The 19,426-nt window shown below is 38.2% G+C and overlaps 2 protein-coding genes and 1 long non-coding RNA gene across 4 annotated transcripts; 1 reads left to right on the forward strand and 2 right to left on the reverse strand.

The window, feature by feature from the left end:
• Nucleotides 1–345: 345 nt before the first annotated feature.
• LOC121803174 lies at nucleotides 346–1,266 on the reverse strand. The gene is made up of 2 exons (XR_006050928.1): nucleotides 1,075–1,266; nucleotides 346–985 (listed from the first exon to the last, which is right to left on the reverse strand). It is a non-coding gene; the product is annotated as an uncharacterized LOC121803174 (long non-coding RNA).
• Nucleotides 1,267–8,911: 7,645 nt separating this feature from the next.
• On the forward strand, nucleotides 8,912–9,385 carry LOC121804097. Its single transcript, XM_042203638.1, has one exon. It carries the CDS (start codon nucleotides 8,912–8,914, stop codon nucleotides 9,383–9,385), a length of 474 nt encoding a protein of 157 aa, XP_042059572.1.
• A 3,146-nt stretch (nucleotides 9,386–12,531) lies between these two features.
• Nucleotides 12,532–18,421, reverse strand: LOC121805362. 2 transcript variants are annotated; one of them, XM_042205176.1, is made up of 6 exons: nucleotides 18,267–18,421; nucleotides 17,098–17,174; nucleotides 16,944–16,988; nucleotides 13,782–14,402; nucleotides 13,469–13,644; nucleotides 12,532–13,281 (listed from the first exon to the last, which is right to left on the reverse strand). In XM_042205176.1, exons 2-6 carry the CDS (start codon nucleotides 17,109–17,111, stop codon nucleotides 12,683–12,685), a joined length of 1,455 nt encoding a protein of 484 aa, XP_042061110.1. In that variant the 5' UTR covers nucleotides 17,112–17,174; nucleotides 18,267–18,421; the 3' UTR covers nucleotides 12,532–12,682. The 2 variants fall into 2 exon arrangements, with proteins under 2 accessions (XP_042061110.1, XP_042061111.1); XM_042205177.1 differs by having other exon boundaries at nucleotides 17,098–17,157; nucleotides 18,267–18,380.
• Between the last annotated feature and the right edge of the window lie 1,005 nt (nucleotides 18,422–19,426).

Raw genomic sequence — 19,426 nt, forward strand, 5'->3', positions numbered from 1 at the left:
CATTAATTAGTCATGTTGTATCCAAATAATTCTTACAATATCCCACTTGGACAACACATGACACCAAACAAATGTATATTAACCAAATGAGCTCATAATGTGCTATCACTCTACTTTAGTGTATTACGAAACAATCTTATTATTGACCATATTAACATAGGAAAAGAGAGGCAATTATCAACAACGTACATAAAACCCATTAAATTACAAATGAAAATCATAATCAACAACTCAACTATAGAGTGTAGCATGGAAATTTCACGCAATGTGATCAAAACATGCCTATTTTCAACTGCTCCTACCTATCCTTAGTGAGATCAAAGCAAAACCAAATAACATAAGTAGTAGACAAAACAAACTTTAATTCCATATAAAATAACTTTAGTTACATAACAATATGTCTGAAACCATAATATAGAGCAATATAACAAAATTTAATCCCACTAAACAGAAGTTTTCTCAAATAACATAACACCCATTTGGGTTGTATTCAAATGAAATACTTTGGGTGGTAATCCCTTAGTGAGATCAAATCTTCCTATATGCTCTATAAATATTTGTCCAGTTTGAACCCCCTCTTTCACGAAAAGGAACTTTATCTCATGCTTAGACTTCACAGAGCTTCTGTTGTTATAGGAATACAACACTACAGAGTTATTGTCACAATACTAACTTAAGTTGTCTTTTGAAGTGCCTGGTTGTGCGTGTCATTCACATGCATTCTTTTAGAAGTTTCCACACGCTAGAGGAGGTTGCAACCATGCTTTAATTTGGAACGGTGAGACTTAAATACTTGCATGAACTAACCTATGGGCATCTCCAACGATTCGTCAAAATGCAATTTTGCAGTGAAAAACACCTCCAATCATACTCGAAAACGCATCCCAAATTGTCCTTTTTTGTGTTTTTGAACAGTATTACTCCATCTTTGCAGTAGCACTGTAGCTCGACGCAAAACTCATCCGAAATTGCAATTGAGTCCTTCCTTTTTGATGATATTCGAAGAAGACAGAGAGATGAGAGATGCAGAAACGGAAAAATGGAGAAGAAGAATTAGATGAAGAAACTACTTACCTGATTATAGAGAGTTGTAGATGGTTGAAGAACTTGTGCAGAAAATTTGGAGATGCAACCACTGAAAACGAAAATACAGAAAAGGGAAAATACAGAGGGGAAGATTGAAGAAGATAGCGGCGATGGGAGAGAGAAAAAATTAGGTTTAGTAGTATAATATGGAGTAGTTAATTATGAGATGGGCTAATTAATAACGAGATGGGCTAATGAAACATATGTATTTGTTTTATATAATTATGATGTTTTTGAATGTATTTTAATTTATGTTTGAATGTTATTGTAGTATGTTTGATGTATTATAATTTGAAGTTAATGTATATTTTATTGAATGCATAATATATTTAATATATAAATATAATATATTATTATACATAATTGTATCAAATTATTTAATTATATTTGGAAAATTATTGACAAAGTGTTGTGGGGTGAATGTGTAATTTAAATAAATATGTAGTTAAGATTGGAAAAGTAAAAAAAGTAGGTAAATATGGAATATTCTTTTGAGTTTTGAATTTAGTGTAAATGGTTGGAGTAGAATTACTGTTTAATTTTGACAGAACTGAAAAAATGGGTTTGAGTTTTATGTAAATGGTTGTAGATGACGTAACTAAATGGGGAACTTGTGGGACCAAAGTAAAATGGAATGTAAACATACAACTTGGACAAGTAAGACTAACTGAGCAAGTAACACAAAGAATGAAATAAAGACTTGCGTAGATGAATAGGCTAAAGGTGTACAATACATTATGCAAAAGCTATCCAGGTCCAGGAATTGGGGAATTGAGTGTTGTGATGCAACACAAAATTAGGGAACATTGGGGAAAGAAGCAACCTAACTAACCTGAGTAAGTAAAAAAGCTGGCATAAGGATAAGGATTAACGCTGAAAAGGCCCCTGAGCAGACCTACCAACAAAACCATACACTAACTGTAGAGATGGTGCAACTAACGAAACATAAAGATCAAAGATAACTTTTTTGACTAAAATTAAAATGAATGCAGAAACAGAAGATGGTGATGAAACATCTCCCAGTTGAGTTTCAACCTTTGGCAAGTGATCGTATGTTAAGAGCACAATTCTCTTAACGAAGAAATCCTGCGATTACACTCGCAACACACCAATCCGGCGCCCCGAACGTTAGGGTCGGCGGCTCAATTCGTGGCTGGCGCGGAGAACTTCCTCCGTCGGCAGTCTTCAAGGTTTGATAAGGAGTATTGCACCAGTAATGTGGGAATATTATTTCTTCATTCAATGAATAAAAAGATAACAACCTAGCCCTATTTATAATACTAGAATACTAGCTTAGGGAACAAGAAAACAAGATATGAAAATATACTATGAATCAAAAGATATGGGGAATAAAAAGATAACTAAATATTTGGGGAATCTTAAGATATAGGAGGATCGTAACAACTCCCCCACGGTTAAAATCCACCTTGTCCTCAAGGTGGGAACCATGGAACCACGGGCACAGTCGACGATAGCAAAAGCATTGAAACGTCACCTCCTGGATCAAATGCGATTAGGAACATGATCACCATCATTTCACTTATGACTCCCACCAACATTTCTACGCCGCCCCTTTCCTCTCTCGCCTTCGTCTTCACAAAATCATCCTCGATGGCTGGGACTTGGAGGAGGCTCCGGATCATGCACCGGCTCCTGACGCCGGCATCGTTCCTACGGCCCCCAAACTGCTTGTCCTCCATGAATCGCTGCACAAGGACTCTTACCAGCTGGAACTCCGCAGCAGTGAGGTTGTAGGAACGCCTCTCATCACCATCTACTCTATCATCTTCATAATCATCATCAGAGTCCAAACACTTATGCTGTGAACAATTATCAACACATGATGAAGATGAATCAGTCACTCCCACCACATCCCAAAGCAAGTCCGAATCATCACTCATCTTCACAGAATGGCATTCCATCTTTGTGAACTCATCATCATCAAAAGTAGCCTTATCATGATTATTATCATCTACTAGAGATGATTTTGAATCATCAGCCTCTTCAAGAAAACTACCCATCCAGTTCGAGGAATCATTTTTTTCCTGATGAGCATCTGATTCTTGATCCAGGCTTGAAGAATGGCAGCCGGGAATCAATTCGATTTCATAGCAAAATTCTTCATCCACCATCTTTTCTTCAAACCCCATGATTTCAGGGCGCCAAGGTTGTGTGCTCGGGCGTGGGCTGCGCTGCTGCCAGAAGTGATCGGTTTGTCGCCTGGGTGTATCCCAACGACTAGGCAGACACTGTGGTGGCTGATCATAATCCGAGTATCCTTGCGATGCACGGTGAGGCGGTGGTTCCCAACAAGAGGGCTGCCATGACCGTGGTGGGTCGTAGGGCTGGAAGCTCGGTATTGGTCGGTTACCGGGAGGATCCCAACCGGAGGGGCGGTTGATGGGGGGGTCCCACGATGTAGGCTGTTGGTACCCCCGAAAACCCCTATCAAACTCCGTTGTGACGCGAGTTGCTGGTCTATCCCAGCTCGTGCGAGGCCACGAAGCAGTGTGCGCGCGATATGGAATCGTGCCAGAGCCAGGCTGTGCGAGCCTTGCCTCTCGCCTGTTTAAATCACGACCCGTGCCCCTACGCCGGCGGACATCCCCACAACGGACACGCCTGCCGTGATTGAAAACTGGGGGGCCGTCCTCGTCGGTCGGCCAGACGTCTCCCTGGGAACGATACCCATCGACGTCCCCGTCGTCCGAAAAATAGGGTTGATCCGGTTTGGGAAGGCGTGTGGCCTTCAACCTATCAACCCTTCTATCCCTCGCATCCAATTTAAATTCCAATTGATCAAATCTTGCCATAATTTTGTCGAGCGCTGACAAAGTAGGTACGAGCGCCCCGATCCATTGCGCAGCGCGCTGCTTGACTCCGGGTCGTCTCGTCGTATCCGCTGCCATCCGTCACCGAGGTAGCCACTCGCCGTGAAGCGTCGGGGCTGATCGGCCATGGTTGAGCTCTGGATGAAAGCACCAGTTGTTAAGAGCACAATTCTCTTAACGAAGAAATCCTGCGATTACACTCGCAACACACCAATCCGGCGCCCCGAACGTTGGGGTCGGCGGCTCAATTCGTGGCTGGCGCGGAGAACTTCCTCCGTCGGCAGTCTTCATGGTTTGATAAGGAGTATTGCACCAGTAATGTGGGAATATTATTTCTTCATTCAATGAATAAAAAGATAACAACCTAGCCCTATTTATAATACTAGAATACTAGCTTAGGGAACAAGAAAACAAGATATGAAAATATACTATGAATCAAAAGATATGGGGAATAAAAAGATAACTAAATATTTGGGGAATCTTAAGATATAGGAGGATTGTAACATCGTACTCCATTCACATTCATTCAATGGAGTAGTACAATTTTTAAGTGACATTTCATGAATAGAAGTGACATTTCGTGAATGCAAATCAAAAACATCTCATGAATAGAAGTGACATTTAGTGATAGGGGTTTGGTCAGACTTGCTTGGAAAAATTATAGTAGTAAATGATTAAAATATGTTTTTTTTTTATGATACATAAAATATTCAACAAAGTCACTCCCTCGGGTGGAGATGCCATTTTTCTTATTGACAACGTGATTGATACCGTAAATAATTAATTTTTCTAATTAAAGTTATTCTCTAAAAAGTTATTCCCCAAAATTGCATTATTAAATTATTAATTGCTTTACAACTTTGATTTTCCAATACACATGTATAAGAAATACTATTATGCTTGAGATCTTTACCTAGCATCATCTAAGAGTATCGTTTGCGTTTAATGAACGTTAAAGTTATTTGTTTTGTTTTGTATTTCCTTCCTTTTATGGTAGTTGAGTCTCTTTTTTTTCAATTTTGGACGTTCTATTGTAGTAGAGTCCTTTCCTCTTATGGTAAAAAAATACTCTTTGATGGAGTTGGCAGCGGAAGAACAAATAAATCAGAGTATAGATCTATTTAGCAGATTATTTAGATAAATTTTATTCGCGTAATTATCACATATATCATGCTCAAAACTTGAATTAAAACATGTTTCTAATTAATTGAAACCTAAAACATTTTTACGGATAGAATTGAATATCTTCTTGATTCTCCAAAGAATTATAGATGACTTGCTACTTCTCAACGTGACGATCTTCAACACTAGACCACAGATCTTCTGATTGGTTTCCGAACTATATCTTGATATTAGGGTGAACTGATCTTATCAAAATATATAGGACTTGGATAAAGGAGAGACATAACTCCCAGCGGGAGAGGAAGAAGTCGACACCTCACAGAGAGAGAGTGGACATAAATTATGAGTAATAATTGTACTATGCCTCATTTATTCTCCTATTTATATTAAGTTACATCTTGGGCCCAATTAGAGATCTATGGAAGTTTGGATGCATGCCAGACATGCCACCCCTAATTGGCTTTTAATTCAAGCTCGAATTGGAATATTATTATCAGCCACTACCGTAATAATATTGATGTACCCATCCAAATCAAAATTACAAGTAATCTCGGTTTCCTCGTTTAAATAGTTATTTTCCATGCTTAAGAATAAAATATCCATTAATTAATTGAAGTGTGCTATGGACTTAATTAATTAACATCGTATTTACTCCGATAGTGGACTCATCAATAAATGCTTATTTATTATTCATGGAATAAGAATTCGACCTAGCTAGGTTCCGAATAATAAAACTCTGTTTCTAGCTCCTCCTGATATCATTATTAAGCCAGACTCACCTAGGGACATTAGAGCATGCGCAGCGGTGGCGTCCGTCGCCACCGCCGTCCGCGGCGCTGGACGGACGCCATCCTCCGCCGCTGCGCTCGCGCCGCTGGCACGGCGCTGCTCGATGTATCGAGCACGTCCGTGCCAGCGGACGCACACGTGGCGCGCTCCCATTCATCAACGGCTCGACCGTTGCATTTAAACATTTTTATATATTTTTTTTAAAAAATCGATTTTTTATTTAAAAAACCGATAAAAAATAAAAAAAATTTCACTTCCCCAAAAAAATATATCCGTTTATAACCGTTTTTTACACCTTTTAATTTTTTTTTCATTTTTTTACCCCAAAAATACACACTTTCATCTATAAATACCCTCAATTTCACCCCAAAAATTCACATCAAACTACACAACTCTCATCATCATTCTCCAATATCCATTCTCATCTCCATTCTCTCATATCCATTTTCATCTTCATTCTCTCATACCCTACAACATCACTATGTCCGGCCAAGACGATAACCCTTCGGGCTCCCACGGTTAGAACCCCGAATGGTTCGGTTCACAACCGTTTCCTAGTCCGGAAACGGAATATTCGGCCCCTCCTCAAACCTAAGATTCGGCCGTTCCGGGTGGCTACCGTCCATACCCAATCGACGACCAAGGTGCCTCCGAAGGGCGCTACGGGTGGACACCGGAGCCTAGGCCTCGCGCCCCTTCCCAAATGTCGATTCCTCCATCTCGCGCCGGTGTCCGCACACCGTACTCACCGGCGGAGATGGAAAGATTGTTCAAGGCGTACTTGGAAATCTCCGAAGATGCGGTGGTTGGAACGAACCAATCCGGCGATCACTTTTGGTGGCGCGTCTCCAGCCGGTACAATGCAAACCGGCCGCCCGGAACAATCGAGCGCAACGAGAGTATGGTGCGCAACTGCATCGGCCGAGCCAACGAAGAAATTGGCAAGTTCAACGGCTATTTCATCCAGGAGTCCCGGAATGCCGGGAGCGGCCGAAGCGAGGTCGACATCATCACCGCCGCGCTGAGCACCTACCAATCCATGAACGGTAAGTCGTTCAAATATCTTAACGTTTGGCAGGAGACGCGGACGCACCCGAAGTATAAGGGAGGCATAACATCCTCCTCTAGCGGCTCCTCCAAACGATCAAGGTCGGTAGCCCTATCCGACTCCGGCTCGGAAGAAGTGGCTAGCCAACTCGCCGGAGCTAACTTGGGTAGCCCCGACGCCGGACCGAGCTGTTCCCAACGCCGCCCCCAAGGAAGGAAGAAGGCGGCGGCCAACCGTCGTCGCGGCTCGACTCCCGAAGCCACTCCCGAAGCCGCTCCCGCTCCCTATGTGCCACCTCCACCCCCGAACAACTCGCTGTGGATGCTCTTAAGCCAACTCAATATGGCCGATAGGTCATCTATGACCCCCACGCAACTTGAAACACACGAGACCATGATAAAAGGTCTCCAAAAATAATTGGGGTTGATCCCGCCGGATGCGTAGTCTTATTAGGAGTTTAATTATGTAATTTTTAATTTTTAGGATTTTAATTATGTAATTTTTAATTTTAAGGAGTTTAATTATGTAATTTTTAATTTTAAGGAGTTTAATTATGTAATTTTTAATTTTTAGGATTTTAATTATGTATTTTTTAATTTTATTTGTAATTTGTAATATTTATTATGGTTTTTAAATGGATTTTAATATTATGGAAATGTTATTGTTTAATTGAATTTTATATTAATTGTGCTCGTCCTTGCGGAAGAGCACAATTGTGGGTGTTGTGCTCTTGCCAGAGAGCAGGCATGAATAGTACCGACCGGGCCCACAACCGTGCCGCTGGCAAGAGCACGGTTGTGGATGCTCTTAAGCTTGATTTTTAGTTAAATTCTATAGTATTTTAAGTATATAAGATAATTCAGTTAAATAAGAGTTCATTAAATTAAATCAAGTATTTATTTTATTAGTCAAATTTAATATTACTAAAATTTTAATTTAATTAATTTCTTAATATAACCTATTTTTTTTACTAAATTCATTTCGTTAAACTGAGCCAACTAATTAAACTATAATTTCTTTATTTCTTTCCACCCTTCCCTATTTTGATAAACATACAGTGATTTAGGTTATTATAAAACAAATCAAAATATAAAAAGTTATTTGGATTTGTTATTTACCAAAAATTTAAAAAAGAAATATATATTTTTTTTAAAATACAATTCGAACTATTTTCTTATTATTCTATTTTAGAATACTATTAATTTAAGTGATTAAACGATTAATAAGCAGAGAAATCACTTCTCAAAACAATGCTTCAAATTGAAAAGACCATAGACCGATTTAACTTTCAGAATTACTCAATTTAAGTCACGTTAAATCAACAGCTGAATTTAAAATTATAAGAGTGTCCACTATAAGGGCGCCGCGACAGTGGAGGAAGCGCTGGGTACCCGGCGGGGTCGAGGCGGAGGAGGCGTTCTAAGCGGCAGCACTGCGGCACCCTATTGGGCGCCATGAGACCGCCGTGGCGGTGCTTTCCGATTTTTTTTTCTTCATTTATTTCTATAAATACAACATTTTTCCAATTCATTTTTTCAATTTCATTCCAATCTCAAATATCAAAATTTTCTCAAATCCACTCTCCAAAAATGCATTCCGACGATGAGTATCAACGCGCATGGGATGCGACCTATGACGCGGTGGTTGAAGAGGTGGCGCGGGAAGTACAGGAAGAGGAGGAGCGGGCGGCAGCGACGGCGATTCCTCGTCCGATTCTGTATCGGCGGACAATCACCAACGATTGATGGATGACTACTTTGCCGAAAACCCACGTTTTACACCAGAGCTTTTCCGCCGGCGTTTCAAAATGTCTCAACTACTCTTCCTACATATAGTGTCATCATTGTCTTCGCGGTACATGTGCTTCACCCTCCGATCTGATGCCAGCGGCAGGATCAGACTGTCGACGTTATAGAAGTGCACCGCTGCAATTAGACAGCTGGCTTATGGCAGACCGACTGACATGTTCGACGGATACTTACATATGGGTGAGATGACTAGCGTAACGGTTTTGAGGCAATTTTGTAGGGGCATAATGGCCATCTTCGGTGCAGCGTATCTCCGAAAGACGACTGCCTCTGACTGCCAGTCACTGCTTGCTATGCACGGGAGGGAGCACGGTTTTTCAGGGATGATGGACAACATAGATTGCATGCACTTGGAGTGGAGGAAGTGTCTGGTGGCTTGGAAAGGGCAGTTCACTACCGGGTTCAAATGCAAACACCCGATGATGATCCTGGAAGCCATTGCTGACTATCGGCAGTGGATCTGGCATGCGTATTTCGGTGTTATAGGGAGTAACAACGACATCAACGTTCTGCAGTCGTCGCCTCTCTTCAATGAGCAGTGTTGGGGCGAGGGTCTGCAAATCAGTTTCGTAGCCAACGGTAGACACTACAATAGGGGCTACTATTTGGAAGATGAGATATACCTTCGGTGGCCAATATTTTTGAAGTCCGAAGAAATCTTGGTTCACGCAATGGCAAGAGGGTGCGAGGAAGGGTGTTGAGCGAGCATTTGGTGTGATCCAAGAGCGAGGGGCATTATACGGTGCGCGACACGAGTTTAGCACGAAGACGACGCTGCTGATATCATGTATGCATGTATCATATTGCATAACATGATAGTAGATGATGAAGGTCCATCTGTGGAACGTTGGACAACGGACGATGGTGTTGGACCAAGTCACGGTGTTGCCACCATCCTGCAAATGGGTGTACCGCGTACTGATGAATACTTGCTCCGAGCTTTCTTTGATATACGCAAGGAAACAAAACAGCTCCAGCTGCAGGCCGATATGGTTGAAGAGATATGGGCACGTAGGGGAGCGAGCAAATCTTGACTACTTTTTTTTGTATGAGATGCAATCAAATGCAAACTCTAAATATTGTACAAACTCCAAACTATGATTCGTTAAAAAATGTCAACAGATCATAAAATTACATCAATAGAAAATGTCAACACAGTGTCAACGGTTGATGTTGTGTTGACATTTTGTGTTGATGTAATTTTATCATATGTTGACATTTTTCAACGGTCCAGATAATCGTTTGGAGTTTGTACAATGTTTAGAATTTGCATTTTATCACTACCATTGTTTGTAATTTGTAATTCTCGTTGACTAATTATTTATGAATGAATTATTTTTTTTAAAATTATTTTTTTCCTGTTCATTTTATTCTAGTCCAATTAAAATATACCAACAATTGATAAAATAATGTGATTTGTGGCTGTGGCTGTGGTGTGGCTGGACAAGTTTTTGCGGCTGTGATGACTAGGCGGACAAGTTTGTTGTGGTTGTGATGACTATGCGGACAAGTTTTTTTGTGGCTGTGGCGTGGCTGTTCCGCCTATTGTAGACACTCTAACCTACTCCCTCTTTCCCATAAAAGATGTCCCATTTTCCTTTTTAGTTTGTCTCTCCAAAGATGTCACATTTTTATTTTCAGAAAAAGTTTTCTCTCACAACAATATAAATATTATATTTTCTCTTTCCACCTAACACACAAAATAAAACTTCCTAAAATCTTGTATCATCAAACAATGGTGACATCTTTTGTGGGACGGAGGGAGCATGATAATACCTTGTGCATACATTATTAAATAGCACTCCTTCGTCCTATAAAAATAGGCTGAATTTCCTTTTCCGTCTGTTCCATAGAAATAGTTCATATCCATTTGTGAAAATCTTTTCTCCTTCTCTTTTACTATATCATTTATAAAGCCCACCATCCACTACATTATTTCAACTATTTTCTCTTTTCTTTTACTTTACTAATTTCGTATTAAAACCTGTGTCAACCCTAATTAATCTATTTTTATGGGACAGATGAAGATTAGAAAATAGAGAAGAATAATCGAGTGCCAGAAAATAAATATGATTATATGATGATAGTGAAAGATGCCTTTTTAGGTGTCCATTGCCTTACTAAAAAAATTAGTGATTGTGAGTCCAAAGTATAAATTCCACATGGCCCAACCCCGACTTAAAATAGAAGAAATAAAGCATTAGATATGGATTCCGTCACACTTTATTTATGCATATTTTCAATCTTTTCATCATCTATTTATTTGGTTCTTATCATATTCATATTCAACAACTAACCAATATTGCTACCATATTCTCAATATATCTTCCGATGGCGATAACAGGCGGCGACACCGCTCGGAGCGTGCCGAGCGGCGGCAAGTACCAGATGACGGTGGAGGAGTTCAAGAGCTGGCTGATGAAATTCGACGCCGACCGTGACGGCCGGATCAGCCAAAAGGAGCTGAAGCAGGCCATCCGCAACTGCGGTGCCTGGTTCAGCGGCTGGAAAAGCACCCGAGGCTTCGGTGAAGCCGACGTCGACGGCAGCGGCTTTATTGATGAGCAAGAGATCGATTTGCTCTTGGATTTTGCTGAGACTAATATGGGATTCAAGTTTTACTATTGATTTCACTTCACTATCTATCTCTATGCATGCTTCAAAATAATCTCGGATTAGGGATTAGTAATTGCTCCTAGTTGTTTGTGTGCTGTGTTTTAATTTTATAAATAAATTTGGTTAGTTTGTGGTTGAAGGTTTGTCATGCCAAATTTATGCTAATTTTATATGAATACGGAATTGATTGTCTTTATTTAAAATAGTTTTCATTTTCTCTTTTGTAGTAGTACCACTTTATGTAACTGTAAATTCAGGTTTATATGGAATTATCTGAAAGTTAAAAATACATCAATTTATGGTTCATTTTTGGCCTACGTGACGTTAAAACGAGACTCTAGTATGTGTGAGATTTACATATTTTGCAATTTTATCAGGATGCAAACTGATAAATTGACCAATTTTTTGCAATTTTTACGCAAGTAGTATAGGCAATAAAGTGGATAAATGAAAAGAAAGGTGAAAAAGAAGATTAAAGTTGAAAGAGATTGAAAAAGTTCAGTTTACCAAAATATGAAAGGATCAATTTATCTCGTGACATCATAAAAGACAATTCCATTAACATGGGACAAAGTGAGTATATATATTGAACGAAGACCTCTAATTAAGTCATTATTACGTTGATAGTAAATTTCGCTATGTGTCAGAAATATCTTTTTTTTACAAATTTGTGGGGGAGGCTCGACTTCTAGACCTAATATTACCTCCGTCCACCACTAATTTTAATGGAAAATTGATAAAGTAAGAGAAAAAAAAATGATTGAGTTTTACTATAAATTGAGAGAGACTAAAATGAAAAGAATTAAGATTATTTTATGTGGACAATGGTAATACTAATTCATTACTACTTCCTAAGTCCGCGAATAAATTGTCTTATATTTTACTTTTCATCCGTTCATGAGTAACTGTCTCATTTAACTTTTTTCTATGTTTTTGGTAAATAGATTCATATTGTATTAATTTTCTTCACTTTTACAAGTTTGTTTATTTTATCAGAATGATGAAAGTATAAAATTCATAATCACTACCCATGGAATACTTGAACTCGAGAGTTTTAGCATCAGACATTAATCCCTTTATCACTTGATCAACTCACGCACACATCCGTTTATTTTATTTTTAAAAACATGAACGGAGTCAAAGCAAAAGATATTTGATCACGAAGAAGGGAGTACTAGTATTTACAGGTTGCACGATAAAAATGTGTGAAAGAATAATAATCACCGTCACATGCACATACAAGTGTATATTAGCAATTTCTTCAAATAAGAAATAGTAGTAATACATGAGTGAAAGTGGTAGTAAATTAATTACTATCTGAGAGTGTGTTAAGTAAACTAATTAACGCATAACTCAGTGTTTACCAAAACAAAATCTTACACTCATAGCATCTCAGTCTCCTTTACACTCGCTAATCTCGCATTCTCCCTGTCCTGCTTAAAGGTCCAATACAAAGGACTGTAAAACAAGCTGCACAATCCGAAGGGGACTACCATCATCGACAGAAGCCCTCTCGACAACGCCATAGCCTCCCTCCTCGAGCCTAACACGGGGTCCACCGACTTAGAATCATACCCGTATATCTTCTCTGCGAGGATTCCAACAATGGGAGCAGCAAATGACGAGAATGACACTTCAAAAGCACGGTCGAATGCATAGATCATTGTTCGGTGTTTGGGAGGGACGACCTCAGCAAACATCGGGCCGTTGGTGGCTGTGGCACACCAGCTGATTGTAAGGCCCATCAGGAAAAGTGTGGTCGCGTATGTGTAGTAACTGCTTACTTCTTGGGGAATAACTCGGAGAAGGAAGAGAGAGAAGGGTATGCCCATGAAAGAACTGAACTGTGCACACATGACCCTCCCGGAGTAAGGGTATGCACGAGACATTCTATCTGCTATTACTCCACCAAAAAACGACCCCAATGCGCATCCAGCAGCGAACAGGCCCACCAAGGTTGCTGCACTGTTGTGGTCGAAACCTGCACCTTGGTAGAGTTAGATCCAGTGACAGTTACCGATCAACAAGCGAGCTCCATATCAGTTCTCATTCCATAGAACAAATTTAAATTTTCTCTAGGGTCAATGTCAAATTGTAACGGAGATAATTAAAAATAACCATATTATATTCTCATGGTAAAAAACAGATGGTGTTGAAGAGAAACATACCAATTAGTTCGAACCACAACGTGATGAAAACAATTGCTGTCCAGGGGACTGAACCAACAAGACCCTGTAATACAATGAATTGAAAGGTTGGAACTTTCATTATGGTTTTCATGGCTGACCAGGACTCCAGCCATATTGTTGTCGAACTTGTAGTTCGAGTTTCCATCAAACTCTCCCTGAAACAACATATCAACAAATTACCGAGTAGGAAAAATTTGGCAAAGTTGGAATCGGATTTTAATTGTCCATCAAAGTAAAACCTTCTTCTGTCATATCATACATAATTTCAACTGAATAACCGATGCTAACATACCTATCAGACATCTTGCTTGTATCATGTGTGCTGATATTTCTTTTTGGATCTACAACGAGCTGATAGACGAGGAATGCAATCAAACAACTCAATGCTCCCATTATCAAGAAGGCGCATCTCCATCCAGGTATGCCCCATAAATCATGACCAGCCATAACAGTGGCAATAGCTCCACCTCCTATGCCCCCTACTGTGCCAACTAGATTCAGAAATCCAAATCCAGTGCCTCTTATACCATCCATATAGCTATCCGCAATGAAAGACTGAAGTGCGGGTATAACAATTGCCAGTCCGAAGCCATTTATTGCTCTCCAGAATGCAACTTGAAAGAAATACTTGCTTGCTCCAACAGCAGCTGTTGATAAGGCCCAGCAGAGAATGCCAATAGTAAGAATTGTAGGGCGGTCATAACTGATAGCCAAAACACCTGCCACAGGTGATGCCATTCCCTGAACAAAGTTCCTGATAAAAGTGAGATATCCAAGATCTGATGGCCCGACTTGGAAAGCTTCACTGACTTCTTTGTAAACAGCTGGAAGCAGATTCTCATCAGCACGTTCCATTATAGCAGCCATGTTGATTATAATCAACGAGAGCGAGATCCCAAAAATTGTTCTTGTTCTGTAGTAAACATAGATCAGATATTGCATCAAAACACTTTTCAGAGTGTCCAAATATGATAAGGGAAGTAGTAAACATGAACTTTTGGCTATTTTCTTACTGATATGTGAATGACCACAGAATGCACAAATGTCATATATGAATGATAAGATCTAAGTATACATATCGGCTAGGGATGTAAATGAGAAAAGCTATTCAAGCCTCAGTTTGAGAAAAGCAAGTTCAAGGTAGTTTAGTGAGGCTCATTATTCATAAATGAGTCAAGCTTGAGGATGATACTTCTCAAACACATAAAAATTTTCAAGTGATGTGTTAAAGGTTAAAGTGGAGAGACTAAAGTAAGAGAGGGAATAAAGTAAGAGAGATGAAGAGAAAGAGTAAATTATGAGATATGATAAATTTTTTTCCAAAAAAAGAAATGACTCAACTACCTTGGAACAACCCAAAAAGGAATACGACTCCACTACCTTGGGATGGAGGGAGTATAAAAATAACCACTTTACAAAAAAAGTAATTGGATGTGATAAAATTTGCATGACAATCCATCAAACTATGAGGAGCTGATCCGACAGAATTTGATTTGCAAAGCCAGAGCTACCAAAAGTTGGCAGAACTGGCTTGACACACTTCTGATCCTGTCAGAAGAACACAAAGTCAAAACTAAGTGTAGTTTTGAAGTTCTAGCTTTGCAACTTCCGGCTGTCAGAAGTGTGTCAGACCCATTCTGCCAAACTTTCGGCAGTTTTGGCCTTGTGACTTTATTATCGGAGTAGAAGTGTGTAATACCCCGAAAAAATATAGGACATGATTTATGATGCACACAAATAATTGACCAAGATCAGGTTGAACCTCGGAAAAGACCCAAGCAAAAGAACTCTGAGCAGGGAAGAAAAAAGACTGTGGGATGCAGATGTATATTTTGTTATATTCGACTTTGATGGTCGAGTGAAAATTTTGAAAATGGAAATGGTTCACTAAAAGTTATAACTTGATTACCAAGAAACATTTGCACATGCAATTAAGCCAAACACCATCAATTGCACAAAAGAACAGCTTCTTGTAATGGGGTCTTGAAAGAAAGATATACATGGATATTCTTTCGGGACTAAAGCAAAAAAAGAAGTTTTCAGACTTAAGAAAACCTTTTATGAACTGAAGCGTTATGTGGAAGCAATCCTATGGACCTATGTTTGGAAAATTAACTCGGAGTCCTAAATCCTAAACCCAAATGAATATCATCAACACCCTCTACCAATCCCACATTGATCTCTAATAGACCCAGAAGGGAATTCGGTTCATATAATTTGGAATCACACATGTTACGAGAAAAGAGAAAGCTATTGGTCAGCGAAGACAATTCAACAAAAGAAAGCTAAAGGACCAAATGTTGATATAATGATGGGAACAGTTCTACAAGTGGAAGACCACCCGACCAAAGATCCTTGCAGAATCTCAACCTATTATTGCCTCTGACTGAGATGTCCTTTCATTTAAACGAGAGCTGACAAGAAATCCTATAGCCACAACAGTTAGAGATGCAGGTCTAATTTCCATTAAAAACTGATTATTTTAGCTATAGTTTCTTGTATGACAATTTCTACATTTTAGCATATCAATATGATTTTGCTGAAGTTCAAACACTAATGTTGATAAGATATCATATGCTAAGTTTGCTAACTTACAAATTTGTTGTTGCTTTACTCTTGTGACTAAAGTTTAAGCCTTGGTTAGTTTTTGTTATTATTATTCTTCAACAAAAGTTAAGGTGATTGATGATTGAGATCTAAGGAAACTAGCACCTGCATCTTGATTAATACAGATTCACTGAGAAATATTTCTTCGGAAATAAATGTGGATTCCATCAAAGTGACATCAATAATAACCCACATTGCATAATGATTGAATATAGGGAAGTCATGCTTTCTGACAAATATGTGGAATACTTTGCGACAATAAATTTCTACAAAGTTAACATATTGTATTGTAGTTAACAGTCAATAAATCAGTTCAGATACTTCAGTAAACAAGGTAAGTAAGCATGATCTGTTGTATCATGAGTTGATTAGAAGGTAACAGGATTTGGATTCCCAGTTTTTATAGAACATGAGTCATAACCAGAATTCTAATGTGGGACTCGTGAACATCCCCTAAAGTATTTGAAGTCCTAAAATTAGACTACCTGCGTACCATAAAAAGTAATTCCCAGAGATAAATGCATAATGACTTCCTCATTATAGATTGCTGGTATTCACTAAAGGTTACCCATATCTAAAAACTAGCAAGGGATTACATAACTTCCAGGTACTGAATATATCATACTCTCTACCTCAAACACAAAAGAAACTTAATAATTTACTTAGGACAAAAAAGTGATGCTAAAACTAATCAAAAAGTGTATGCTGCCGATATCAAATTCAAAATTAAAGAAACATACATATAATGCTAAAATAGTCTAAGACTCCAAGTGTATGCTGCCAATATCAAATTCAAAATCAAGAAATATAGTATATACATATAGAGAGAGTAAATGGGTTTACTCACTTGTTCATGCTGCCAATCTTCTTTCTTCCCGATCTTATTAAGCTGCTGTAGACAATAGACAAGTACATATTGTAAGAAAGGCTTAAACAAAACTATTTTCTTGAAGAAGTAAGAAGTGTTCAAAAAGAATCTAAGCTTTATGTATTCAACTTACCGGTTGCTAAACATGTGCAGTGATTAATGCAGAGGTCAACTCTCTTGCATTATTGCTAGCCTATACAATTCATAATTCTGAGATCAAGTCATAGATACAGGAAATAAGAGACAAGTCAGAGAAAAGGTGCAATATCACCATGGACAAGTCATGAGATAGAAATTAATGTCCATCATTACATAAATATCGTACAATAATAGGCACTCGTAAGCATCCTAGGCATCCTACCAGGAGCTATAATAGCATACACATATAAATATTTGATGCTTTGAGTACAAAGTAAACTTTGGTTTTGTATATTCAATAGAATAGTTGGAGTTTTAGAAATAAACCAAGGCATGGAATGGTTACTTCCTAAAAGAAGATCGCAGAGATTTCTTATAGCACCTTTGAAATACTCAATTTCAAGGAACAGCTTCAAAACAATAAGTAGCTGATAAATCAAATTGCGTGCTCTTGGAACAAAAGGGAGACAAGAGGCATTTCCATAAGATAAGCAAATAACTTAAATTCCATGCTTAGATTTCAAAATGCTAACAATAGTCTGATAAAGAAACAGTTATACTTTACCCTAAAAAATACTTTAAAAATGGAGAAGAAACAGTTACCTTCATCACATTATTAGTTGCAAAACCCACCGAATATAGAGAATAATTTCCAGTATATATTTTTATACCGGAATCCCAAAAATATACGAGGTAAAAAGGAATCCTCAAACACCTTTTCAAAATGCTGAACAACAAAATAGTCAACATAATAAAAACCTTTCTAAAAAGTTATCTGAATATCATTTTCAAACACCTATGAATTTGAGATATTTAGATAGAAGAATTCCAAAGATGCAGGGCTTAACAAATCCACGTAAATATCCAGTGATATTCAAATCCATAGTAACCAGTTCACTGCAAAATGAAACAAATGAATTTGAAACAACGTAGCATAAATCCAACAATCGAAGATGTACTGCCACAGATTTCAAATCCATTCCGTAATCCTCCAATCAAAATGCAATCAACGTCGTCTCATATTATCTGTGGTCAGTTGGACATCAAATTGAGCTATAGTTCTCAAGGATTCGATTACGAACCAAATTTGTGGACCAAACATCTCAACCAGCAGTTGACCGAACGATAAAATCTGAAAATTTGCAGATCGAGTGAGGAATCTACCTCGACGCGAATTACGGCGGAGATCGGCGTTGCTAGGGAGGCGGGCGGCTGCGGTTGAATGTCAACAGAGAGTGTAGGAGTTGTGCGTCGAAGAAAATGAAACGAAACGAAGACAATGAAAGATACGTTAGAGAATCCAGCCATGGACGGTGGACCCAGATCATTCACCCGCCACGTCAGCGCCCGCTGAATATTAAACGCTGAATTCTCCCGCTTTGATGGGTCGTCTCACGTGTCCATGACTCATTGGATTATTATATGTTTTATGGACCGGTATCTAATTTTTTATTATATTAAATCTTAATATCTTTTAATTTGGATTGATAATCAAATCGATAATATCTTAAAAATCGGATTCATAATCAAATCGAAAATACCATTGGTTCAAGGTTTACTTGGTCGGATGGATCTAACCACGATGTTTTTTAGGAACGGATGGAGTTAGGAGTGGGTAAACCGTTCTCGGTTATTTGGTTAACCGAGAACCGAACCAAAACCGATTGGTTATCGGTTATCCAAAAACCGAAATTAACAGTGTTCGGATCGTGTTTTCAATAAAGTCGGTTATCAGTTAGAACCGATAATTGCAATTAAATTTAATTTTAAATTTAATTATAATTTTAATATAAAATTAATTCAAAATTCTTTCTTAGATGTATCAAAAAGTCAAGAAAAACTTACATTAACCTTTAATTGAGTATTTTTAAATTTTCATATATGTATACATTATGTACTCCTATACGGAGTATTAATTTTCAATGGCGTTTTAATTTATGAGAGTGTATTATTTTTGTTATTTGTAAATAATAAAATTTATAAGTTTTACGTATTAATAATTAAAATACCATCATTTAATATTAAACTTTAAACTTGATAATTATGTTTTGTTGGATGAATTATGAACATTATGAAAATCAAGCACTTGATTATGGATTTTTTTTAACTTTTGTTGGATGAAAAACTGAAAATCAAGCAATTGATTATTAGGTGAAAACTTGATGTGTTGATCTGGTCTTAATCTATTACTCCATCCGTCCCATAAAAGATGTTACATTTGTGGGACGGTACGAGATTTTAGGATGTTTTGTTTTGTGTGTTAGGTGGAAAGAGAAAATATAATATTTATATTATTGTGAGAGAGAACTTTTTCCAAAAATGGA

The sequence above is a fragment of the Salvia splendens genome, chromosome 5, assembly GCF_004379255.2.
Source record: "Salvia splendens isolate huo1 chromosome 5, SspV2, whole genome shotgun sequence".
In the NCBI taxonomy this organism is placed as follows: Eukaryota; Viridiplantae; Streptophyta; class Magnoliopsida; order Lamiales; family Lamiaceae; genus Salvia; species Salvia splendens.

Excerpts from the sequence above, each read along its gene's own strand:
- LOC121805362 (XM_042205176.1), bottom strand. Across the intron at positions 13,645-13,781 it reads ACAAGCAAGATGTCTGATAG|GGAGAGTTTGATGGAAACTC; the intron begins GTATGTTAGCAT and ends ATGTTGTTTCAG. Across the intron at positions 13,282-13,468 it reads GTTGTGGTTCGAACTAATTG|GTTTCGACCACAACAGTGCA; the intron begins GTATGTTTCTCT and ends ACCAAGGTGCAG.
- LOC121804097 (XM_042203638.1), top strand. The coding sequence starts at position 8,912 with ATGGCCATCTTCGGTGCAGCGTATCTCCGAAAGACGACTGCCTCTGAC.